The sequence below is a fragment of the Mauremys mutica genome, chromosome 5 (genome assembly GCF_020497125.1).
Source record: "Mauremys mutica isolate MM-2020 ecotype Southern chromosome 5, ASM2049712v1, whole genome shotgun sequence".
NCBI classification, from domain to species: domain Eukaryota; kingdom Metazoa; phylum Chordata; order Testudines; family Geoemydidae; genus Mauremys; species Mauremys mutica.
The window spans coordinates 142,436,801-142,462,723 of record NC_059076.1 but is presented as its reverse complement, the minus strand read 5'-3'; the positions used below and the strand labels follow the sequence as shown (position 1 = coordinate 142,462,723).

The window sequence follows — 25,923 nt, the reverse complement described above, 5'->3', positions numbered from 1 at the left end:
GAAATACAAATAAATAATGTCACCTGCTGCCAAGGGATTGGCCAATTGGTTTTTGTACCGTGACTTAGGACCAGTAAATGCTCAGTGTCTGATCCTACTCCCACTCCTACTGGTGTAAAACAGGAGCGTGCACTGCCCTGGGAGAATATACAGGGGTCGGTTAGAGATTGCTCCTGAACCTAGGAGAGAGAATCCTCCAGGCTCTGGGTAAGAACGTAAGAACAACCAGACTGGGTCAGACCAGTGGTCCATCTAGCCTAGTATCCTGTCTGCCGACAGTGGCCAGTGCCAGGTATTCAGAGGGAATGAACAGAACAGGGAATCAAGTGATCCATCCCTGTCACCCATTCCCAGGTTCTGTCAAACAAAGGGTAGTGACCCCCGGAGCATGGGGTTGAATCCCTGCCCATCTTGGCTAATAGCCATTGATGGACCTATCCTCCATGAACTTATCTAGTTCTTTTTTGACCCCTGCTTCACAATATCCCCTGGCAATGAGTTCCACAGGTTGACTGTGTGTTGTGTGAAGAACTTCCTTTCGTTTGTTTTAAACCTGCTGCCTATTAATGTCATTGGGTGACCCCTAGTTCTTGTGTTATGTGAAGGAGAAAACAACACTTCCTTATTCACTTTCTCCACACCAGTCATGATTGTATAGACCTCAGTCATATCCCCTCTTAGTCGTCTCTTTTCCAAGCTGAACAGTCCCAGTCTTTTGAATCTCTCCTCATATGGAAGCCGTTCCATACCCCTAATCATTTTTGTTCCCCTTCTCTGAACCTTTTCGTATTCTAATATAGGGTTTTTTTTTAGATGGGCCGACCATAACTGCATGCAGTATTCAAGGTGCAGGTGTACCATGGATTTATGTAGTGGCATTGTGATATTTTCTGTCTTATTCTCTATCCATTTCCTAATGGTACAAACCCTTTGCCATGCTGAAGGGAGGCAGTGGAGGGAGTGTTGCATGCAGGCAGAAGCTAATAGAACGCCACTGATCATTATTATTAGGATTAAACATGGCACCGTACCTTGCTGGGCATGACTGGCCAGGAAGAGAAGCTGAAATAAGATGGGCATGACAGCTCCCACTGGATAACGTTACGGGAGATCCTGGTGGAAGAGAAAAGAGGATCATGCAATAAGCTCTTGCAGGATGGTTAGTCTTTATAGTAAGTGTTTGGAAAAGGAAGCTGTGCTGGCGAGAGGAGCTGAGTCAAAGGCCCTGCAGACTAGAGGCCTCTGTTTAACCAAAGATCTGAGGCAGGATGAGTAGCAGTAGAGCAGGCTTCCTCCATATTGACCTGCCAATGTGCTGCAACCCAAACCAGGGTGGAAGATGAGTGCAGTCTGCACGGCCCAGCGAGTCCTTGGCTCCTCTGCTCGGACCGGTGGTCATTTACCACTAGGCATCGGGCCGGGACCCTGCTCATCTCACCTAGATTATGCTGAGCGTCCATCAGATGAAAACAGCTTTTGATTGCTATGGGATAAACTTCGCTCTCAACTGAACCAGTATCACGGTGAAATAACCCCACGGTTATTGGTGTTACTTGCTGACTCCTTTGGTGTTACTCCGGATTCACACTAGTGCAGCTAGTGCACCCGATTCTGTACAGTGATGTGGTTGCTGCTGCAAAAACATGTACCTGGTTCCCCATGGTTCAGGGACAGGGGCATGGGACATTGGGATGAGCATAGCCTATCTCCATAGCATTGTTAAACCAGACACCTCTACAGAAAGTGTTGGTTGGAGACCCCGTCTAGTTGCCTGCTGGTTGGAGATGATCCACTCTTGATTGGATAACCCACTAGTTCTGGGCAGCCAATGAGAGACCTTAGACAAAACCACCATTCTGCTTGGCTTGTTTGGAAGCTCTGATGTCTCTGGGTTAAGGACTCCAGCTGTGGGACCATGTCCTGGCCCCACAGACTCAGACACTGGGAATATTTAGATCTTTTTATTTTTTTGGAAGGGGAGGGGATAAGAAGGCTGCTCCCCCCCAGTCCCCAAAAAGTCAAAGACATCCCTTCAAACTCTTCACTATGTGGTAACCTACAGCTGATTGTGGGGAAAGGAAGAAAGCCCATAGCTGAGATTAAAAACTCCCAGATTAACAGGAAAATTTGCAAGCCAACTTGGCAAGACTGAGGCCCAAATATCTTCTGCAAAGCGTGTGGGCACTGGGCATGCCTGTGTACAAGTGTAAATGCATGTCTGGATTTTCCAGGTGTCATCTCTCAGCATCCTCTGCCTGGGAGCAAGGGCACTTGGGTTCAGCCAGGTGAGCCCAGCTCAGACCTACACAATGGCTTGATGGGGCAATGCAGAGAGTTTGTTATGTGGTGTTCGGTAGCAGAGGGTCATGGGATGTCCCCGAGCTGGGTGCAAGCCCCACCATTACATTGGGCCCCCTGTTTGGAGGCGTTCAGATCCGGAGTGTTGGTGCAGATTGCAACGACAGATGAGATCCAAGATCTGGATCCAAATTTCCCTGCAGCTCAGCTCCAGGATTCTGGTTTGGCCATGTGTAGAGATCAGCTCCAGGCTGATTAAATGAGCATCCACCCCCAAACTGCCCTGAAGTGCAGGGGAGTGGCGATGGGCCCTTTGTGGAGATAAGGGATATGGTGGACCTGACATAACCCCTCTGTGAGTGAAGAGAAGCCTGAGAGTCTGGAAGGACACTGAGTATAGACAGATGATAGTCACGGTGTATTCCATCGCAGAGAGTCTTGAATAGCAGCCTCCTTGTGGATGAGAAGAGACCCACCCCTCGGTGTCAATCCAGTGTCAATCTAGAGTAGCCCTGTTGGAGTCAGTGGAGTTATTCCACCATGACACTGGCGGAGCCAGAGCAAAATTTTCCCCACAGTGGCCAGTTTTGATCTGATGGACGTTCAGCATAAGCTCGGTGAAACCACAGCATGGGCAGAAGGTGAGAGGCTATCTATTGGCCCTCTCCTGTTGAACATACTGTGGGGATGGGATCCCCAGCTGTAAGCCCTTCTAGGCAGGAACCATGCCATGGGAAATGTCTGTGGTAGGAGCCCAGTGTATAAAGGGTGCATGGGGTGTATGGGGTGTTCAGGGAGGGGTAGCACCTCTGGTGTAGGGGCATGTCGTGTCCTTTCAGGGCAGCTCGTCCACCTTTGGTCCCCACCTGTCACTCAGCTCTCACCTGTGGCTCCCTGTAGCTGTAGCATGCGCAGCGGCCACACCCCGGGCAACAGCTTCGACAGGCTGGCTAAACCAGGTTGAGGGTAGCCGTTGGGCTTAGACCTCCGGTGAGATAGGGCTTTGTCTATCCCGAGCATGTGAAGACAGACTCCGGCGGATTGAGCGGATGAGACCTTCTAGAATAGGACCAACGGTCATGAAGGCGGTTTCTGCAAGCGGTGTGGTACGCTAAGAGCACGGCAAGACACGAAAGATGCCCTGGTCAACCACTGCGCCCAGCCCATCTCCAACCGTCTCGACTCTTGTCCTGCCATTGGAGCAAGATGGGATCTGGGAAGAGAGAGTGAGGCTGACTATGCGCACCTCTCCCTCACTTTAATCCAATCCACGCGCAAGTCTTGACATCTAACTTCCGTAAATTTCAAAGTCCTGTGGCGATGGGCGAGCGACGAAGCAGCAGGTGTGGATACACTGGGAGCTGTAGCCGTGGACCTGCACACAGGCGGCTCAGGTCTAATGGTCGTCTTCTTGCTGATCGAAGCAACAGCTGGATTCGGCGTCTACCTGAGTGACTGAGCAGCCCTTTTTAGGACCGCACTGCTCACCTCCGTAGCAAGAGGAAGGGGCTAGAAAAGGTGCCCTAAACATTGTTTGCTTCACAGAACCCTGGCCAGCTTACCGCGGCTGGAGGGGATCCCATCTTATGCGGTCGAACAACAAAACTTCAAATAACAAACCGCAAGGTGACACCACTCATTATTGGTACATGGAACGTACGCACGCTTCAAGATAACCCCTCAGCAGATCGACCAGAAAGAAGAACAGCCCTGGTCGCTAGAGAGCTCGCAAGATTTAACATCGATATTGCAGCCTTGTGTGAAACTCGTCTAGCCAACGAAGGTCAGCTCACAGAAATAGGGGGTGGTTACACATTCTTCTGGTGTGGACGTAGCAGTGACGAACGTCGTGAATCTGGAGTTGGCTTTGCGGTTAAGAATCAACTTGTCCGCAAATTTGCCAGTCTTCCCAAGGGTGTGAACGACCGACTCATGACACTGCATCTTCCACTACCGAGAGGAAAGCAAGCTATACTAATCAGCGCTTACGCACCCACAATGACGAATCCGGATGAAGTAAAGGACAAGTTTTATGAAGATCTTGATGCCCTACTCTCATCCGTGAAGCGTACCGACAGGCTGATTCTACTTGGCGATTTTAACGCGAGAGTAGGATCTGATCACTCTGCCTGGGATGGCGTCATTGGAAAAAATGGAATCGGCAAATGTAACAGCAATGGCCTACTACTCCTGAAGACATGTGTGGCTCATGATCTGATCATTACCAATACTATCTTCCGCCTGCCCACTCGCAAAAAGACGTCCTGGATGCATCCACGCTCCAAGCACTGGCATCTCATTGATTATGTCATCGTGCGGAGGAAAGATAGACAGGATGTAAGGGTGACTAAGGCCATGCCGAGTGCTGACTGTTGGACTGATCATAGACTCATCATCTCTAAATTAAGCCTTTACATCAAGCCAAAGAGACGTCCGCAGGGAAACAGAGCTGTGGTGAAAAAGATTAACGTCAGTAAACTGAGGAACCCCAATACAGCAGCTTTACTAGCAGAAGATCTTGACAACCAACTCTTAGAGCTGCAATTAGAGGAAAATGCTGAGAAGGACTGGGAACGCTTCCGGAATATTGTGCACTCTTCTGCACTAAAGGTTCTTGGACCCTCACACAGGAAACAGCAGGACTGGTTTGATGAAAACGATGAAGAGATAAAGGCCTTACTTGCTGAAAAGCACCGCCTTTACCGTGCTCATCAGAATGACCCGTCGTCATCAGCTAAGAAAAATGCCTTTAACAACACTCGCAGGACCGTACAGAACAAGCTTCGCAAGATGCAGGACTCCTGGTTGAGTGCCAAGGCAGGTGAAATCCAGATGTTTGCTGATAGAAACGATGCCAAACGGTTCTACGAAGCCCTCAGATCCTTGTACGGACCTCGGCCCTCAGGGAGCTCTCCTTTACTGGATTTAGATGGTGTAACTCTCATTACTGAGAAGACTCTGATTCTACAGCGTTGGGCTGAGCATTTTCAATCTGTACTGAACCGCCCATCTTCCATTAATAACGAGGCGATTGATAGAATGCCCCAGGCGGATATCAACCACAGTCTGGACGTTCCACCATCAGAGTCTGAAATCCTACAGGCCATCAGCCAGCTGTCCAGTGGCAAGGCCTCAGGATCTGATGCGATCCCAGCAGAAGTTTATAAGGATGGTGGTCCAGTGCTTGTTGACAAACTCACTCAACTGTTTCAGTCCTTCTGGAATCAAGGGTCTATTCCTCAGGAATTGAAAGATGCATCCATCGTACACCTCTACAAGAGGAAAGGAAATCGAAAAGTCTGCGACAATCATAGAGGAATATCATTGCTTTCCAGCGCAGGCAAGATCCTTGCACGAGTGTTGCTGAATCGCCTGATTGACCACCTGGAACAGGGTCTATTACCCGAGACACAGTGCGGCTTTCGTAAAGAGCGTGGCACTGTGGACATGATCTTCGCAGTCCGACAGCTCCAAGAGAAGTGTCAAGAGCAGAATCGTGAACTGTACACCATCTTTGTGGATCTCACTAAGGCTTTTGACACTGTCAGTCGTGAAGGTCTGTGGCGTATCATGTCGAAGTTTGGGTGCCCTGATAGATTCATCCTGATGGTACGTCAGTTCCACGACGGCATGACGGCTCGTGTTCTGGACGACGGAGAAGCTTCAGAGGCCTTTCCCGTCACAAATGGCGTCAAGCAAGGGTGTGTGTTGGCACCGACCCTGTTCAGCATGATGTTTTCAGCCATGCTGTCAGACGCCTTTCAGAACAGTTCCTTGGGAGTCAGCCTGAGATACAGGACTGATGGGAAACTGTTCAACCTGCGAAGACTCCAGGCTGTCACCAAGATAAAGGAGACTGTGCTACGAGACCTCCTTTTTGCTGACGATTGTGCCCTGAATGCTGGATCAGAGCAGGAAATGCAAGCCAGCATGGACAAATTCGCAGCAGCATGCGATAACTTTGGCCTTCTTATCAACATAAAGAAAACCGAAGTGATGCACCAGCCAGCTCCGAAAGCCCAACACCAAGAGCCCATCATCACAGTGAAGGGGCAAAAGCTGCAAGCAGTGGACCAATTTACATACCTTGGCAGCACCCTCTCCCGTGCAGTGACAATTGACATCGAGGTCAACTGCAGAATCGCCAAGGCAAGCTCTGCATTTGGCGGACTGCTGACCAACGTGTGGGACCGCCGTGGAATAAGCCTTGCTACAAAGCTTAAAGTCTACCGAGCAGTAGTGCTAACTACCTTGATGTATGCCAGTGAGACCTGGACTGTATACAGGAGGCACGCTAGGCAATTGAACCACTTCCACACGACTTGCCTCCGCAGACTTCTGAGGATTCGGTGGCAGGATAAGGTGCCTGACACAGAAGTCCTTTCCAGAGCAGGCCTGCCATCAGTTTACACTCTGCTTATGAAAGCCCAGACACGCTGGGCAGGCCATGTTGTGAGGATGCCAGACCACCGCATCCCCAAACAGCTCTTCTATGGTGAGCTGTCTCAAGGAAAGCGATCGCACGGGGGACAAAAGAAGCGATACAAAGATACGCTGAAAGCCTCTCTTAAGTCCCTGGATATCGACATCACCTCCTGGGAAACCCTGGCACAAGACCGATCGACATGGCGTACGCTGATCCACCAAGGCTGCCAGACATCTGAAGCTAGAAGGATAACACTAGCACAAGAGAAGCGAGCACTCCGTAAAGCCAGAGCTGCAAATGTTGTAACAGTGGTGCCCACGCATGTCTGCCCGACATGTGGCAGAACATTCCGTGCCCGTATTGGCCTTACCAGCCATTTGCGGACGCACTGTGGACAGCTCACAACCTGATAGATGTTAAGGTCTTCTTCGAAAACGATGGACGAACATCATAAAGGGTGCTATCGGGGAGGCTGTGTATCAGTGACTCTCAGCCTGAGGCTCTTCAATGTGTCTCCTGCGGCTCTTTGCAGTACGTGATATTAAAACACTGTGTGATGTAACTAGTAACCAATCGAAGTTATTAACCAATCAGGATGCTTTTACGATGTTATTAACCAATGAAGTTATTAACTTGCACTAAGTTATTAATTTCAGAGGAGCAGCCGTGTTAGTCTGTATCAGCAAAAAGAACGAGGAGTCCTTGTGGCACCTTAGGGACTAACACATTTATTTGGGCATGTTATTAATGTATTTGCTGTGAGAATAATAGATACAGAATAATACACTAACTGTTTCCCTGGCATACTGTTTAAATCTGACTAGCGCTCTAGTAAACGAATCAGTGAATTCACACTATCGTTTCGGCAACGCTGATCACTAATTTGGCTCCGGAACCACTGAGGTCGGAGTATCACTGGTGTATGTAGTTAGTCTGTCAAAAGAGCACCACCTAGTGCATGCAAGAAGAATAGCACCTGTTGTGTTACTCCTAAGTTTGTAGGTCCAACCGTAGAAATGTAGGGGTGGAAGCAGGGCCGGCTCCAGGCACCAGCTTAGCAAGCAGGTGCTTGGGGCGGCCACTCCGGAGAGGGGAGGCACGTCCAGCTATTCAGCGGTCAGAGCAAAGGACCTCCCGCTGAATTGCCGCAGATCGCGATCGCGGCTTTCTTTCTTTTTTTTTTTGGTTGCTTGGGGCAGCAAAACCCCTGGAGCCGGCTGTGGGTGGAAGGGGCCTAGAGAGCACAGTTGCCAACTTTGATGCGGTAAATAAGTTGGCAACTGTGTCAAAATCAATATGTCAAAAATCAAGCTAATCCCATTTCAAAACAAGGCCAAAACAGGACAATCCCTAAAAACTCCAACACTCTGTGTGACTAGATTCCTCCTGGTCTGCAGTGTGGAAGTAGAGAAAGAACTGACAGGGATTTGAAGGGGATTTCAATGCATGACAGCCTGACTCTTGCTAAGAGACTAACTGTAACCCTAATAACGCGAGACTTGTAGAAGCGAGGAGTGTGTGAGGCGAGTGGGAAAGAACTGTGGGAGAAGTTGGTGCCACCTTGTGTTGATAAATATGGACTGTAGACTGGAGTCTAAATAGAAGTGAGAAAAATAAGATACCAAGATGACCTATGTATAAACAAAATGCAGCTGTTGCTTATTAGTGTATGTAACAAAAGGTATAAACGCTGCTATAATTGTTTACCTGTAGAGAGACCTGCCTAGAAGGGGGAAACCCTGTGTCCTAGTGCACTCTCTCCCTCTATGCAATTGCTTGCGAAATAAAGTATCTGACTTTGCTGCACCCAACCAGAAAGTGAGAACTGTGTTTTTCTCCGACAGCAGCCTGGGACTGTGGTGCGCCCGCTGTGCACCCCTGACTCTCTCCCTCCCTTGCCTCTGCTTGCCGGAAGCTGATCCAAAAAAAAGACGCTACAAGCCCAACAGGCTACAAGCTAAAAACAAGCCAACAAGCAACTCACAAGCCAGTTAAGCCAAAAACAAGCCCGATTTCTGCGTTTTTTCGTGGGTTTGGTATGTCTGCTAGATAGGTCTAGTCCAGCCCCTTGGGCTGAGGCAGGACCCAGATGTTGTTGGGGGAAGGATGTTCTAGCAGTTAGGTGAGTTAGTCTGACATGGGAGAGCTAGGTGCAAGTCCCTGCTTTGCCTCCCGTTTCCTGTGTTGTGGGGATAGATACAGAAAGGAGGTGAGATGTTCAGAGGCCATGGTAATGGAAGCAGTATCAGTCCTGTAGCTAGATTAGTCTACATGGCAAATGGCCTCCTGTGGGCCGCTACCATCGAATACCCTCCACTCTGGGACCCTACCAAAGACAGACCCCGAGATCGTCAGTGAAGGCTTTTATGTGTTGTGCAGGCTAACCGCTTGCAGGGGACAAGAACGCACGCTTCCACCCAGTGCTTGAAAAATGCAGCTGGTCAAAAATGTTACCAATTTTCACACTTTTTATTATTTTTTTCTGGAAAATTTTCATGATTTTTTTTATTTTATTTTTTGCAGGCCAGAAATTTCCAAAAATGTGAAATTTTGATGAACACTTTTGCAACAAATTTCACAACGGTTTCCCAACAGTGTCTGCATTTCCCAGCTATCTCCAGTGTGCAAACTTGCAGTGCTTGGGTTGGGAAGAGCCCATTCCCATTATCACTTTGTTCTCCTGGGGCTCCCATCTACAAAATGGTCCACTCTCTCCTGGATCTAGCAAGTCTCAATGGAAGATCCCCTCCAGCACATGGCATCCCACTGGGAACAGCATGCTCAGGTCCTAGGGCTGTCCATGTTTGCCCCAACTTGGCTCCAAAGATATCCAGCAAATTACAGAACTAAAACAGGTTGGTGGTGTGCCAGAGAGCCTAAAATAACTGCTAAACTCTGGTGACTGCAAGCCTTCAGGGCTGAGAAGGAAGTTAACATCCCCGTGTCTCTCTGCAATGTCCCATCTGTTTCCTGGGGTCAATTTTCCACACATGGTTCCCCACTAAGTTTCGTTTCTCCTGCACTTCTGCCCTGGTTTCACAGTTTTGTTGTCACTGTGTGAAGTGATGGATCCTGGACAGAGGTGAAAGTAAGCCGGTCCGGTCCAGTCCGGTGTACCGGCAAGAGCCAGTATGCCATGCTGGACCGCACTGGTTTCCACAGCAGGATTAAAGGGCAGCACAGAGCCCTTTAAATCCCAGCAGCGGCTCCAGCGGCCAGGCTGGGGCCAGGATTTAAAGGGCTCAGAGCTCCTCGCGGCTGCAGGCAGCCCAGAGCCCTTTAAATCCCGGCCCCAGCGCGGCAAAGCTCTGGGTTCCCCCCGGCGGCCGGAGCCCCGGGCCCTTTAATTTGCCCCTGAGCCCCGGGGGGCTCCCAGCCACCTCTTCAGCTGAGAGCCTCTGGTTGATTTAAAGGCCCCGGGTCTCCCAGCCACAGCTGGTGCCCCAGGGCCTTTAAATCTTGAGAGGCCCCGCCTCTTCTGGATGAGGCCACGCCCCCCTCAGGACTCCGGCAGTAGTGGTAAGTCCCGTAAGTTACTTTCACCCCTGATCCTGGATCAGGTTTCTGAGGCACACCCCAGGCCTGGGGTATGTAGTGAGAGGAGCTGTTTCTGACATTCAGATCTGGATGTGGGTTTGAACATGCCCAAGGTTCCGGGGTTTTTTGACCTGGGGTTCTGGTTCTGACCCATCTCTAGTTTTGATGGCTGTGATCCAGGGGATAGGGCATTAGTCTGAGATGCAGGAGACCTGGGCACTACTCCTAGTTCTGCCAATAACGTTCTGTGTGACCCTGGACAATTCCCTTGACCTCTGCTTCCTGCCTTCTCTTTAGTTTTACACCTAGCGCTTGCTTCTATAGTGCTTTTCATCCAAAGCTCTAAAGGCTCTTTACAAAGGAGGGCAGTGCCAATATTCCCATTTTACAGATGGGGAAACTGAGGCACAGACTTGCCTGAGGTCACCCAGCAGACCAGCAACAGAACCCTGGTCTCCTGAGTTCCAAGCCAGGCTCTGTCCACTGGACTGCACAGCCTTAGATTATGAGCTGTCTGGGGCAGGGACTGTCTCTCTGTTTGAGTCTGTGCGGCGCCCCGCACAATAGGCCCCGATCTGGGTTAGGGTCTCTTGGTGCTGCTGTGACATAATAGAGACTGGCCAATGCAAACCCACAGGTCCGAGCCTGATTTGATAGGTGGAGCTCTTCTCTCTGGCCGAGCTCAGGGCGCTGCTAGCAGTTGCTATGCTGCTGGAGGTGCGGTGATTGGAGAGGATGTGAAACCTCGGTTTCCCTGATCTCTCGTGGCCCAGCAAAGTCCTGGTGATCTGACCACGTTCTAGTGCGGGATCGTGGCTACAGGGCTGGGCACGGAGTAAGAAGAAGCGCTGGTTGGAAACGTTCTGTCAAAATTGGGTTTTGATTGAAAATTGGGGTTTTCAACTAACCAGACTGGGCGGGGCGGGAAGAGTGTGTGTGTTGGTGTGGGGGAGGGTGTCTGCTTTCCAGGGAAAACTAAAAATCTGGGCTCTGGAAAAACATCCATTTTGGAAATGCTGTCGCAGTGCATCCTGGGGATTGTAGTTCAGGTGCCTCGCTTCCCCATTCACCTCTATGGGATGGGTTCCCCAGCTGGACTACGTCTGCCATGATGCATCACTATGGCCCTGGAGCCCCCGGGGAGGTGAGTACGACTGACCCGCTCCCAGGCAGCCCATTCCTTCGGGAGAGGGGGCGCTGCCGGTTCTCAGCCCCACGCCTGAGCCAGTCGTGGGCTGAGCAGCCAGTCTCCAAGCTGCTCTGTGGTTTACGAGGCAATGACTAGCCAGTGGTCTCCTGGGTCACACCGAGGACCTGACCCAAAGTGCAGCGAAGTCATTGGAAAGACCCCCTGCCCCAATGCCCTCAATGGGCTCTAGACTGGACCCTGAGCTGGGACCCTCTGGCAACAGCTCCCCTCCCACCGACCAAGTAAAGGGCTCCCCAGGGGAGAACAGCAGGGAGGTGCAAACCATATCTACAGTCGCCCAAAGACTGGCTTCCTAAAGGTGGCAGATACTCAGGTCATTTGAAAATTGTCCAGTGCCCATCCCTGCAGCAGGGAGTCCCACAGGTTCGTCACACCTTGCATATAGAAGTTGGATGCCAGATGCCCTCTCGGCTGATGCACCTGGCGTTGAACCTGGAACGTCTAGAGCTAAAAAGCATGAGCTAAAGGCTAAGCCGGTGCAGTCACTCATCACCGCTAGCTATTGGCATGGGAGGGGGCACCTGTAACACCCACTCCCCGGTGGATTACAGCAAATCAGTTTCATTGCCTTTTAAATTCACCAAGCTCCCTCCTGTCCAATCATCCACCGTGGTCTCACTGTCCAGCTGGCCAAGCAGTGCCCTCAACAATGCAACAAAGAGACAACCTGGTTTTTTTGGAAGAGGGCAGAAGGATGAGCCTGATTTTCGACAGGATCCTATATTGAGTCAGACAGGGGAGGACCCATCTCCTTCCTTCCGCATCTGGGGACACTTCCTCTCCATGGTCCTGGCAAAGATGCCCAGTGGGCCTGTCATTGGATGCACATAGACCAGGGGTGGGCAGACTATGGCCTGCGGGATTTGGATCCAGCCTGCAGGATTGCCAGCCCCATGGTGCAGTGGGGCTAGGACAGGCTCCCTGCCTGCCTTGGCCCCCCGCCACTGCCAGAAGAAGCCAGCACCATGTCCCTGCAGCCCCGGGGGCAGAGGGCTCCATGCGCTTCACACACCAGCAGGCAGGGGCGGCTCCAGGCAAGGTTGCCTTCCGCGGGGACGGCAGGCAGGTTGCCTTCCGCGGCTTGCCTGCGGAGGGTCTGCTGGTCCCGCGGCTTCGGCGGACCTCCCGCAGGCACGCCGCCGAATCCGCGGGACCGGGGACCTCCCGCAGGCGCGCCGCCGAGTCCGCGGGACCGGGGACCTCCCGCAGGCGCCCCGCTGAATCCGCGGGACCGGGGACCTCCCGCAGGCGCCCCGCTGAATCCGCGGGACCGGGGACCTCCCGCAGGCGCCCCGCTGAATCCGCGGGACCGGGGACCTCCCGCAGGCGCGCCGCCAAATCCGCGGGACCGGGGACCTCCCGCAGGCACGACGCTGAATCCGCGGGACCGGGGACCTCCCGCAGGCGCCCCGCTGAATCCGCGGGACCGGGGACCTCCCGCAGGCGCCCCGCTGAATCCGCGGGTCAGGGACCTCCCGCAGGCACGCCGCCGAATCCGCGGGACCGGGGACCTCCCGCAGGCGCCCCGCTGAATCCGCGGGACCGGGGACCTCCCGCAGGCGCCCCGCTGAATCCGCGGGACCGGGGACCTCCCGCAGGCGCCCCGCTGAATCCGCGGGACCGGGGACCTCCCGCAGGCGCCCCGCTGAATCCGCGGGACGGGGAACCTCCCGCAGGTGCCCCGCTGAGTCCGCGGGACCGGGGACCTCCCGCAGGCGCCCCGCTGAATCCGCGGGACAGGGACCTCCCGCAGGTACGACGCTGAATCCGCGGGACCGGGGACCTCCCGCAGGCGCCCCGCTGAATCCGCGGGACCGGGGACCTCCCGCAGGCGCCCCGCTGAATCCGCGGGACCGGGGACCTCCCGCAGGCGCCCCGCTGAGTCCGCTGGACCGGGGACCTCCCGCAGGCGCGCCGCTGAATCCGCGGGACCGGGGACCTCCCGCAGGCGCCCCGCTGAATCCGCGGGACCGGGGACCTCCCGCAGGCGCCCCGCTGAATCCGCGGGACTGGGAACCTCCCGCAGGCGCCCCGCTGAGTCCGCGGGACCGGGGACCTCCCGCAGGCGCCCCGATGAATCCGCGGGACAGGGACCTCCCGCAGGCACGACGCTGAATCCGCGGGACCGGGGACCTCCCGCAGGCGCCCCGCTGAATCCGCGGGACCGGGGACCTCCCGCAGGCGCCCCGCTGAATCCGCGGGACCGGGGACCTCCCGCAGGCGCCCCGCTGAGTCCGCTGGACCGGGGACCTCCCGCAGGTGCGCCGCTGAATCCGCGGGACCGGGGACCTCCCGCAGGCGCCCCGCTGAATCCGCGGGACCGGGGACCTCCCGCAGGCGCCCCGCTGAATCCGCGGGACCGGGGACCTCCCGCAGGCGCGCCGCCGAATCCGCGGGACCGGGGACCTCCCGCAGGCGCCCCGCCGAGTCCGCGGGACCGGGGACCTCCCGCAGGCGCCCCGCTGAATCCACGGGACAGGGACCTCCCGCAGGCACGACGCTGAATCCGCGGGACCGGGGACCTCCCGCAGGCGCGCCGCTGAATCCGCGGGACCGGGGACCTCCCGCAGGCGCCCCGCTGAGTCCGCGGGACCGGGGACCTCCCGCAGGCGCCCCGCTGAGTCCGCGGGACCGGGGACCTCCCGCAGGCGCCCCGCTGAGTCCGCGGGACCGGGGACCTCCCGCAGGCATGACGCTGAGTCCGCGGGACCAGGGACCTCCCGCAAGCGCCCCGCTGAATCCGCGGGACAGGGATCTCCCGCAGGCGCGCCGCTGAATCCGCGGGACAGGGACCTCCCGCAGGCACGACGCTGAATCCGCGGGACCGGGGACCTCCCGCAGGCAAGCCGCTGAAGGCAGCCTGCCTGCCGTGCTTGGGGCTGCAAAATGCCTAGAGCCGCCCCTGCCAGCAGGCACCACCCCCCACAGCTCCCATTGGCCAGGAATGGGGAACTGCTGCCAATGGGAGCTTCGGAGGAGGTACCCGCAGGCGAGGGCAGCACGCGGAACTCCCGGGGGCCATGGGGACATGGTGCTGGCTGCTTCCGGGAGCGGCGCGGGGCCAGGGCAGGCAGGGAGCCTGCCTTAACCCTGCTGTGCGCCGCTGCCACCCCAGAGCTGCTCAAGGTAAGCGGCGCTGGGCCGGAGCCCGCACCTCAAACCCCTCCTGCACCCTGTACCCCATCCCCTGCTGCACCCCTCTTTCACCCCAATCCCCTGTCCTGAACCCCCTCCCACAACCGTCCCTGCACCCCAACCCCCTGCCCTGAGCCCCCTCCCACACCCCTCCCTGCACCCCAACCCCCTGCCCTGAGCCCCTTCCTGTGCCCCACACCCCTCCCACACCCCAACCCCCTGTCCTGAGCCCCTTCCTGTGCCCCACACTCCTCCCACACCCCAACCCCCTGCCCTAGCCCTTCATTCATGGCCCTGGATGCAATTTCCTCACCCGGATGTGGCCCTCGGGCCAAAAAGTTTGCTCCCCCGTGACCTAGACCTGCAGAGGCAGCCAAGGTATCAGGGGCCAGGGGACGTGCTCCGCTCTGGGGAAGGTGGCACCCAGCTGCTGACTCTCTTGCCCCAGGCTCTACTCCTGGGCCTGGTGTCATTTGCTCTACGAGCTCCCCAGAAGGTGCGCATCTCCCTGCCCCGTACAAAGCCAATAGCTAACCAGACCCTTCCCACTCGCCTGGCTACATCCAGGGCCATCCTCACTGAGCCAGACCCTGGGGCGGGGGGTTGTGGGCTCCCCACCGACCTTCCCGGTCCCACCAGTGTGCTGTAGTCCTGCAGGTGTCTGTGTGGGGTGGGGTCCCTTACCCGCCCCAGATGTCTGCCCCACCCCTCGCATCCTTTCCAGAGGCCTGTGTCATCTAACCACAATCTCATGTCTTATCGACACCTTTCTTTGGCTCTGGCTCCAGCCTGGAACGCCACATCTGGTCACGTTCCCTGGTGGGGCAGGAGGAGGCCGTTTGGGTTTGAACCCCTGGGTCTGATCCCAACCCTGGGGTTTTGGTTCTGGATCAGGGCTGGGAGACTGTTTCCTGGGTCTGGGTTGGGTGGGAGGTGGAAATCACATCTTGTTTGAGTTCTGCACTAGCAGATCCAAACCTGAGCCTGCGCCATATCCAGATGTGAATGCCATCCCCTCAGCTCAGCTCTGGGTGGGATCTGTATTGTCCTGGAATCTATGTATCTACCCCGGCAGCGAGGTACCAGTCAGCATCCAATCTGTCAAGATGGCCACGGCGCATTTTAAACCCCCTTTACCCAGGCAACCAGCCCCGAGACCCAGGTGTGTCCCCTGCCTTTGCCACTCAGGACACTACATCCCCCGCAGCCAGGGGTCTCAGGCATGGCCTGGAGAAGCAGGAAATGTTACCTTCTCGTGGAATGGTCCCCAGGAGAGAGCTGCTCCCTTAGGAAATCCCCAGCCAGAGGACCAGAGCCCCGGACCTAGGAGATGGCGTCTGCCCACGCTGGCTCCAGGAGAGCTATTTAATCCCAGAGCTGGAGAAGAATCCAGGAGAGCGTGTCACTTCCCCTTGCTGGGTTTGTAATGACTCTGGTTTGGGGGAAGTGGCTGATGCCGTCAGCTGTTTTGTTACTTTCGCCCTTTGCATATTTAGCAATATTTTAATGCAGGGATCAGGATGGTACCCGTGTGATGGCCTTGGCAAGCACCCAACCTCCCCTTGGCCACAGCAGGGCTTGCATGGCTCCAGACTGGCCCCGCTGTGCCCAGAGGAGATTGAGCAGAGGCAGTTCCAGCTTCCAGGCTGGAGGGGTGGCGTGTGAACTGGCCGTGTGGCACATGCCAAATTTCTTGGTCTTCCTAACGAACCCCATCACTATCTGAGCACCACGCACTTCAGTGGCTTTATCCTCACAACCCCCCTGGGAGGTAGGGCACTGCTATTCCTCCCATTGTACAGGGGGGAAACTGAGGCACAGAGCCGGTCAGTGACTTGCCCAAAGTCACACAGGAAATCTCCTCTTGCCACTGGACCATCCCTTGTCTCTGTCAGTGGCCCCTAGACACTGTTGTGGCTGCATTCACACACACGTACCTCTCCTTAGATTCCATCAGACGCACTTAAATGCAGTTATACCCCCGTCCTGTCCCAGCTCTCGGCATGGCTGCAGCACCAGGAAACTACTAAGCACTAACTCGGCTAAGGGAAGAGTGCTCAATATACACCTGGTCACTGCAATTCAAGGAGCCTTTTTGGCAGGGCGAATTAGACATGGGGGTTAGACTAGATGACCCTGGCGGTCCCTTCTAACCCTATGGTATGATTCTGCGTGTAGGGCTCCGTCAGAGAGGAGCATGACATGCCCAGCACAGGGTCATGGTGAGAGGGGTGGGGGCTGATCCCCTGGGCCTATGGTCTTTCCTGGGGGGTAGCAGGTCACTCCATGGTCGGGGGCAGTTGTTTCTCCTTGCTCTTTGATGCGCCTGTATTCCCCCTCCATGGTTCACCAAGGGCACTCACTTCCGGCTTCTGGTTCCCAGCCAGCACCTCTCCTGGACGGAGCTCCGCATCTCCCTCCCTTCTGACCGGGTATTTTAAAGCGGAACACCTCCCTGCCTTGCGCCGTGATATCCCCAGCAAGCCAGACTGCTGCCTGTGCTTTGCTTTCTCTCTGAGGGTTATACTCAGCGTATCGCCCACAGCTGCAAGTTACAGCCCAACGGCTTCTAAGCAAGCACATTCGTTCGTATGGTAAAAGCACTGCAGAGAAAGCATATTGAAACAATAAAAGAACCCACACACGTGCCAGAAAGCTCCCCCAAGGTCACCCCCAAACCCAGCCTAGGGTATAGCAGGTATTAGTGCTTCCAAACCTACCCCTGGGTTTTCCCCATTCATCCGACTTAGATCCGGAACCAGGGCAGACTGGGCAGATCGGCTGTCTCTTCATACAGCTCAGGCCTTTGGTCTTGGCCTTTGGTAACAGCTGATTGGCAGACAATGACCATCTCCTCAGAGCGTAGCTTCAATAGGCTGGGTTTTCGCATACCTGGAGAAGGGGAATTGGCATTAACTTCTCCTGCGGGATTCCCTAGGAAATCCACATACTACTGGACTCTATGGCTCAACTTCACTTCTAAATCCAGTGCAAATAGGGTGGGTGTCTGGGAAATCCCCCTTTTCAAGCCCCAAGCCGTAGCAAGTAACTTACAACATCTTGGGCAGCTCCTCTGCTTGGCGTCGGGTGTGAATCAAACCTGAGTCAGCTGACTTCACGGGCCAGGAGTGCTGAACCAGCATTAAAAGGAGAAGCTGCTGGCTCCAGAGTTTGATGTGAAAATCCAGAGTTAGGATATTCATTTATTAAACGATACTGAATGAAGCTGCATCCCAGGACTGCAGAGGCCAGGAGCGATGCTGTTCCTGACTTTAGGACGGCAGTGTGGTCTAGTGGGCGGTGCCCTGGCTTGGCATTCAGAACACCCAAGTTCCATTTTTGGTTCTGTTACTGCTCTGCTCTGTGACCTTGCATAAATCTCTTAATTTGTCTCTGCCTGTGGTTCCCCGCATTCCTCTGCATTTGTTGAGACTGTGATCTTTCTGGGGCAGGGACTGTCCCTTACACTGTGTTTGCACAACATCCCGTGCAGGAGGGGGAGGACGATCTCAGCTGAGCTGCAGTCTTGCATGATTGTCTTGCAAGATTTCAGGGCAGCTGGGGTCTGAACTTGATCCCTGTTCATAATCTTCATTCTCCAGGGGCTCTCAATCCTGAACCACAAACTACAGCCAGGCTGCAGCCAAACGCCAATCTCTACCTGAGCCGCTCGGGAGGAGAGCTGGCCGAAACGCCAGGATTTGGGGTCCCCTCAAGTCTCAGTATTTTCTTATTTGCTTTTGTCCTGATTCAGAAGAATAATGTCAATTTCACCTAGCAGCTCCATGGCAAGGAGCCCGGCAGCTCCTGCAGCCCCCCCTGGAGCTGGCTCTCTCAGGCGTGCCCTAGCTGCTGCCTGCTCCAGCTGGGCCTCTGAGGACTTGCAGAACATTTGCCGGGGAGTCTAGCAGCCCTGAGGGCGTCTCTACACCGCATTATAAACCTGGGTTCAGAGTTGAGCCCCCCCCCCCCCCCCGCCCCCCAGAGCATCTACACATGAATCTTTCTGAATCGGGTCTGCAAACCTTCAGGACCCGGATCCTAGGATCCACCCGGAGGGCTGGGTCCAAGCCCAAGTTCTTGTGGGACCAAGAACCATCAAGACTTGGGTACAAGCCCCGTCATTTTGCAGTGTGAACGCAGCTCAAGCCTGCTCGTGTCCAGAAATTCCTCCAATGTCCCACAGTCCTCTGGGCCTGTGTATCTGAGCCCTTCCACCCCAAAACTTGCCATTTGATTCCCAGGAACCAGTCCAGAAGCAAGCCCACTTGGTTCAAATACAGCTGCTGTGCATTTAACTCTTCCTTTCCATGCCGATCCCCTCACCGGAAAATCCACTGATCAGTTTCCTGTGTCAGCTATACCCACGGACAGACAGATGCCCGACCCTAATGCACTGCTCCCTGGCCATAGGAACACAGCCAAATTCTGGTAAATCTGAGTGCGAGACAAGCAAGACATTTGACTCCAGTAAGAGTGCAAGAAATGATTGGGTGTACAAAGAAATCTTGCAGGAGCTTGCGGCGTTGGGAATCCACCGGGCCGCCCATCAGCGCAGAGAGCGAATCAAGCGGCTTGAAATCAAGTACTGCACAGGCAGAGTGAGTAACCGCACCTCCGGGAACTCCCCTTCCACCTGCCTCTTCTATGAACAATGTGAGCAGGTTCGGGGGGCTTCAGCGAGCCCTGAGCCCACCGCGGTGCGTGACCATTGGCTCAGCGGGGACAGCACCTTTATAACAGGAACCGCCAAAGGAAAGCCAGCAGCCCCGGGATGAAACGGGGGAAGTGACCCTGGGGAAGCGCCTTATTGTATGAGTAAAGGGGAGCAGAACTGCACTTAGCCGGTCCTGATGGAGGGGGCCGCCCTCAACTGAAATGAATTTGCTGAGTAGGGGGCTTGGATGCCAGACCCCTGTGAAGGGTAAGAGGGGGTAGGGACAGGTGTCCCTGCCAGGAGGCGTGGGCTCTACCTAAGGGTACGTCCACACTACCCGCCGGATCGATTTATTGCATCTCGTCTAGACACGATAAATCGATCCCCGAACGCGCTCCCCTCGACTCCGGAACTCCACCAGGGCGAGCGGCGGAAGCGGAGTCGATGGAGGAGCCACGGCCGTCGATCCCGCGCCGTGAGGACGGGAGGTAAGTCAAAATAAGATACGTCGACTTCAGCTATTCCCGTAGCTGAAGCTGCGTATCTTACATCGACACCCCCCCAGTGTAGACCAGCCCTAAGAGTCCCAGGCGTGGTTTAACCTGTTTTGCTCAGTGCTCACTGGAGCTGAAATTGCCTGGTGTGGGACAGCCTTTCCTCCCAGCCTGCTTCAGCAAAGTTCCCCCACTAAGAGCTGACAATCGCTGAGAGCTGGGGGGACCGCGAGAGACGGACCCCCAGAGGTCACAGTGGAGAAGCAGGTGGCAGCAGGAGGTGACCGGGTGCAGCACAGCGGCTGGCAGGGCGGCCAGCGGAGTGGAGCAGAGCAGCGGCTGGTCAGCAGGGCGGTGACGCCAGAGCAAGTACTCGGATGGCAGAACAAGCAAGGTGCCTCCCTCTCTCCCTCCCCCGGTGGGAGGGGAACTCACACAGCTGCACCTCTGAACCCCGGGACCGCACTGACCCAGGACACCCACTACGAGCGGGGTGTGGAGAGGGAGCCGAGAGGGGCACAGAAAAGGAACTTCTGGTTGTGGAACTCAAGGACAGGCGGCGGAAAGCTCTGCCCCACGCACTCTGGGGTGGGTGCAGGGTGACCAGACAGCAAATGTGAAATATTGGGACACAGGGTGAGGGGTAATAGGAACCTATATAAGAAAAGACCCAAAAATCGGGACTGTCCCTATAACATCGGGACATCGGGTCACCCTAGGTGGGCGTCCTGCTCAGTTTTATGTTTATAAATCCTGCTTGTGGCATTTTCCCTAATGAATGTCAGCTGACTTCCTTCCTTTCATTCAAAGTTTCTTTTCCACACTCAGACTCTGTGCTTGCGAGAGGGGAAGTGTTGCCTCTCCGAGGCGCCCGGGGTGCTGTGTAAATGTCCCCGGTTACTGGGTGGGGGCTCGAGCTGGTTCTGTGTGGTACTGTTGAAAAGGACCCCCGAGATATTGAACCCGGCCGCTGAATCCACTTGGCAGAAGGGTTCCATTAATTGACTGTGATCAAGTCAGGGCCGCCCCAAGCAGCCAAGTTAAAAAAAAAGCTGCCACCGAAGAGGGAGCCGGAGGAGCTGCCGCCGGCGTGCGACCGCAGTGCCGCCCTAAGGCCACGTTTCCCCTTTGTCGCCCCAGGCACCTGCTTGCTAGGCTGGTGCCTAGAGCCGGCCCTGGATCAGGTCACCCCTTAACTTTCTTTTTTGTTGAGCAGAATGGCCTGAGCTCTTTGGGTCTATCAGTGGAAGGGACGGTTTCGAATACTCTCTCCGATTTATCAACGTCCTTCTTGAATGGTGGGCGCCAGAACTGGATGCAGGATTCCAGCCGGGGTCGCACCAGTGCCAAATAGAGGGAAAGGACCTCTCTGCTCCTGCTGGAGAGTCCTGTGTATCTATCCAGGGATCTCATTCGCTCTGTTGGCCACAGTGTCAGCTCCTGTTCAGCTCATTATCTGCCATGACCGCCAACGCTTTCCCAGTCCCTGCTCCCCAGGATCGAGCCCCCCATCCTGTAAGTGAGGCCGTCAGTCTTTGGTCCCAGATGGAGACATTTACATTTAGTTATATTAAAATGCGTGTTGTTTGCTGGTGCCAATGTACCAAGCGATCCAGATCACTCGAAAGCAGTGACCGGCCCTCTTCGTTATTTACCACTCCTCCAGGTTTTGTGTTATCTGCAAACTCTGTCAGTGATGATTTTATATTTTTTTCCAGGTCCTTGATAAAAATGTTAACTAGCAAAGGGCCAAGAACTGATCCCGGAAGGACTCCTCGGGAAGCACAGCCACGAAATGATGATTCACCATTTACAGTGACATTTTGAGACCCGCTTTTAACCCATTTCCTGTGGGCCATGTTAACTTTATATTGGTCTAGTTTTTTCATCAAAATGTCATGCGGTAGCAAGTCAAACACCTCACAGAACTCTAAGTATATGATGCGAACACCATTTTAGCGGGTGCTTAGCACCCATCCCCAGCAGTCCCTCCAGCCCACTGCAATCAGCTGCTCTGGGGGTGCAGTAGGTGCTGGGAGGGAGGGGGAGGAGTGGAGATGGGGTGCACTTGGGGGAGGGGGAGGAACTGGGAGGGAAGAGGCCAGGTGTGGGTGGGGCTTGTGGGAAGGGGTGGAGTGGGGTGTGGCGTGAGGCTAAGCGGGGGTTGAGCCCCCCCGGGGAAAGGGGCAGCTGGTGCCTGTGGTGAACACTATTGTACCTAACTTGTACCTAAGCTACCGTTCATATTTGGTTCTGTGACCAGTTCCTCTTTACCTGTCAAGACGAGGGCTGATAAAGATTTCCCCTGGGTTGGCAGCAACACCCCTTCCTGCCCTGGACATTTGGAAGTTAATATTCAGGCAAAAGATGGGAAAGTACAGGGAGGCACCGAAGACAAAGCTGGCACAAGCCGGCTAGTTACGTTGACAGTGACGTAAACGGTGCTTTGTAAATACCTGGTGGCTAGTTTAAGGGGGCCTTTGGGAAACACACCTGGGTCAGGTGAAGGAAAGACACGGGGAGGCTGCACTGCCTGGGAGGGGTCGGCGACGTCACTGATCGTGGTTATTTGAGTCTCGTGAACATTCTTGATATCGAACCGCAAGTGCGGTCAGCTCGCTGGCTGTGCCGTTTAATCACCCAGAGGCTGCTCGTGCTCGTGGTGACGAGCCTGGAGGCTCCAGCTGCCCCAGGCCCGCGCTGCCATGTCCTGCAGCCCACACATCTGTCAGGAGCCTCAGACTCCTGGCGCCTTGACGAGCACAGCTGGCCCTGAGAGAAGCTGGCTGGTTGACTGCACCAGACAGCCTGATGGGCTGAAGAAATCAGTGGGTTGATACTGGCTGCTCAATGCTCTCTAGCCTGCAGCTGGGCCTGGGCCTGTCGCTGCCTCCACCATCTCTAGCGTTGCTCTTGCTCCATCCAGCATCAGCCTGCACCTGCTCCGGCCCCCAGCTCCTTCCTGACCTCTGTCCTCAGCTCTGACCCTCCGCTATGCCTGCTGACTGAAGTCCGGTTAACCCTTCGACTGAGGCCTGACTCTTGCTCCAACCACTGGGCCAGACTGCCCGCGACTCCGTTGCTGACAGCACCCGTTGGGCACTACGGGGTCGGGTGGCCTGTGTCGCAAGGAAAGGACAGTAGTTGGAATTGCTCACAGTCTCGCCTGAATGGCCTCCGGGCTTCAGCAGCACCCGGTTCCTCTTCCTAGAGCCCTCTGGGCACATTCCAGAGGGACTGTTCCAGCTGCAAAGAGGAAGTTCTGGGGACAGGGAATGAACACGGTAGGGCAGAGCCTGCCAGACATGGGGGACCACACCCGCTGCACCACAACAGACCGACTGGCAGCTGTGATTCAAGGCGGCGGGAATTCCAGCAAGTGGCTAAATCCCAGGAGCAAAGCTCCCATTCGTCTTGGGCTGCTGGGCCTCAACCCAGGCGTTGGGTTTCCTGATGCAGATCCTGCAAGCGCAGTGCTGCATGGGGAGCGGGACTGGTGCCTAGAACGCCACGCTTGGATCTGGGAGGCCTGAGTGCTGGTCCTTCCTCTGCCATTGACTTGCTAGGTAGCCCTGGGTAACTCACTTTGCTTCCTCATGAGCCTGTTTCTCCATCTGTAAAATGAGGATAGCAGAGTTGCTAACCCCAAGTGCTCAAAATCCTGAGTCCGTTCCCCACCCCACAAATCAGAAGACTGGCTTAAAATCACGAGGTTTAAAAAATGAGAGTTTGGGGGTCTCTTTATTTACCTTCAGGTTTCTGAGCCTTCAGGGGCACTTGGATCACATTTTCCACCTTTGCTCCACAACGGGCAGGGCTAGGAAATTATTTTTCCTTTTACGGGGGAATCTCAGCTTTCATTGAACTCTCCTGATTCCAGGAGCTGGGGCTTTAAGGAAAAAAATCCCACCAAATATGGCAAGACTCGTGATAAATTCATGCAAGTAGGCAACGCAGACATTGCCAGACTGGCTCACACCCACGGGCCGTCTACTCCAGTAGCCCATCTCGGACAGTGCCCCACACACGATGCTGCAGAGGAAGGTATAACAGGGTGATTAGTTACACCAGGGTAACGCACTTGCAGTGCTTGGAAAATACCAGACACTGAGATGAAACCAACAACCAAACCCTGGTGCCATTTCTAGCCCAGTCATTAAACATGTGCTGCCTTGCGATGTTGCCCATGAATATTTGTGCAGGGTTTTTTTAATGCGCTGCAGACTCTCTGTTGTCCAGTGGGCTTTGGATTCTGGGTCTGAGCAACATCTGGTGGCAGGTCTTCAGAGATGTACCAGGGGAAGGTGGGCGGGCTGTGGTGGTGATGCGGTGGCTGGAGCAGGGAGCGGAGAGCCCTGAGTTACAACCCAAGTTCTACCACTGGCTTGGCTAAGGTCCCACCGTGAGTCATGGATCCTCAGGGGCTGGAGGAGAAAGAGACTGGCTCCAGCGATGCTATGTGGGGAGGGCTGGGCTGAATTAGCTGCTGCTGGAGTCGGTGTGTCTGTGTTTCGTCGAAGGTGGCCAGCAGCACGCTGCCTACGCCGGAGCCTGGGAAGCTGGGGTTTGGGGAAGCCCGGGAGAAAGTGGCCCAGATACCGCGGCAAGCAGCAGGGTGCCGGTACTGTGAACAGACGGGAGGTGCCGTGACAGTTCATGCAGAAGGATTCATGAAGCCCTTTAGGAGAAGACACCACGGCTACTGGAGACTCCCAGTCTATTGCTGCAATAAGAGCAGTGGGGAGATGTGGCAAGGTGGCGGGGCAAGGGCTGCTTTCTGCTGATTCCTGGGTGGCCTTTGGAAGGGTTTGCATTCCGCGGCGATAAGGGGAGCGTCTCAGGAATTCAGGGGAGGGGATCTGTGCTGGAGAAGAACAAGGATCAACCAGAGCTTCCATCCTGCATGGCAGAAATGCACCTGGTCCCCTCCCTCTGTGGGAATTCTCTGCTGAAGAGGGAATAACTGGTAGCTTAGAAACCTGGCTCCTCTCGGGGGGGACACAAATCCCGAGGCCCTGATCGCTTACAGCGAAGGAGAATAATAACGACGACACTGTTTGGAGGCCACTCGGACGCCTTCACCTGGGATGCTGTGTCCCCTTCCAGCCACCCTGTCTCAAAGGGCCAGAGCAGAAATGAAGGTGGTTTCCAGACCAGCGATGAAAACGATTAGAGCCCAGTATTAGTTACTAGGTACAAACCCAGGGCAAAAAGACAGTCTCCGCCCCAAAGCGCTCACAGTCTAATCCGGAGAGTCTGGGCCCAGTTGGCTCTGGCTGGTCGGGAATTTTTCGGCAGAATGTCCTTTCATTGGAAAAAGGTGATTCGTCAGAACTGGGACTTTTATGGAAACCCAGAGGTTTGGATGAAATTTTTGTTTCTCAGGTCCAGGATGGAGTCTCTGGTCGACGACAGTGAGGGAGAAGAGGTTCCTGAAGAATGGCCACTAGTCTGGTGGCTCGGGCATGCTCAGGGACTGCGGGGACCCACGTTCAACCCCCTGCTTGGTCTGATTCTCTTTCCCTTGCCCAGTGGCTAGCTAATTATTTATACAAGGTGCAGCAGCTCCGGCAGGTGAAAATGACTAATAGCTCAGTGATCAGTGTAGGGATGGGGGATCCCCAGAATTCTTGCTTCCTGGCCAGCCCTGCTGTTTACCTCTGGCCTTGTCTGCTCTGAAAAGCTTTGCTGCTTTCGCTATCCTGCTCTAGTTAAAGCAGCCAGCCACCCTCCTGGCAGTGGAGAGAGCGACATCCCGTAAAGCAGCTGAAAGAGTGTGCCAGGCTGCCCAAACCCCGCACTAGACAGGAAGGGGCTGTGGGCTGGAGCCATCCCGCCCTGCTGCAGCTGCAAGGCATGTTGGGATTGGAGGAAGGTTCAAACGGGGGAAGCCCAGGCCAGCTCAATAGGAGGGGGCTCTGGGAGGACTGACCCTTGGTTCTCCAGCTCCAGAGGAGAAGCCCACCAGAGCCGACTCGCTGAGGGAAAGGCAGGCCAGGCTGTCAGTGATTACCAAGCCACTTGCTGGTGGTGGCCAGAGGAGTGGGGCCGGCCTGTGGCTTGCCGAAGGGAGAGGGGCGGATGGCTTGGTTGGGGCTGGTTGTTCGCTCCCTTGTCCTCAGGTGTAACTCCAGAGACGCTGGTGACAGTGTAAAGGGACCGTGGT

General features: G+C 55.1%; 1 protein-coding gene across 1 annotated transcript in view; it reads right to left on the bottom strand.

Annotated features, from left to right (window-relative positions):
- Nucleotides 1-15,976, bottom strand: part of LOC123371819 (sialoadhesin-like) — a 55,908-nt gene extending 39,932 nt beyond the window's left edge. Inside the window, exons 1-2 of the mRNA XM_045019677.1 lie at nucleotides 15,856-15,976; nucleotides 1,032-1,113 (exon numbers count right to left, since the gene is read on the bottom strand). Of these exons, the coding sequence (XP_044875612.1) occupies nucleotides 1,032-1,080 (49 nt within the window). The 5' untranslated portion in view covers nucleotides 1,081-1,113; nucleotides 15,856-15,976. The remainder of the gene's footprint in view (nucleotides 1-1,031; nucleotides 1,114-15,855) is intronic.
- Nucleotides 15,977-25,923: the final 9,947 nt, after the last annotated feature.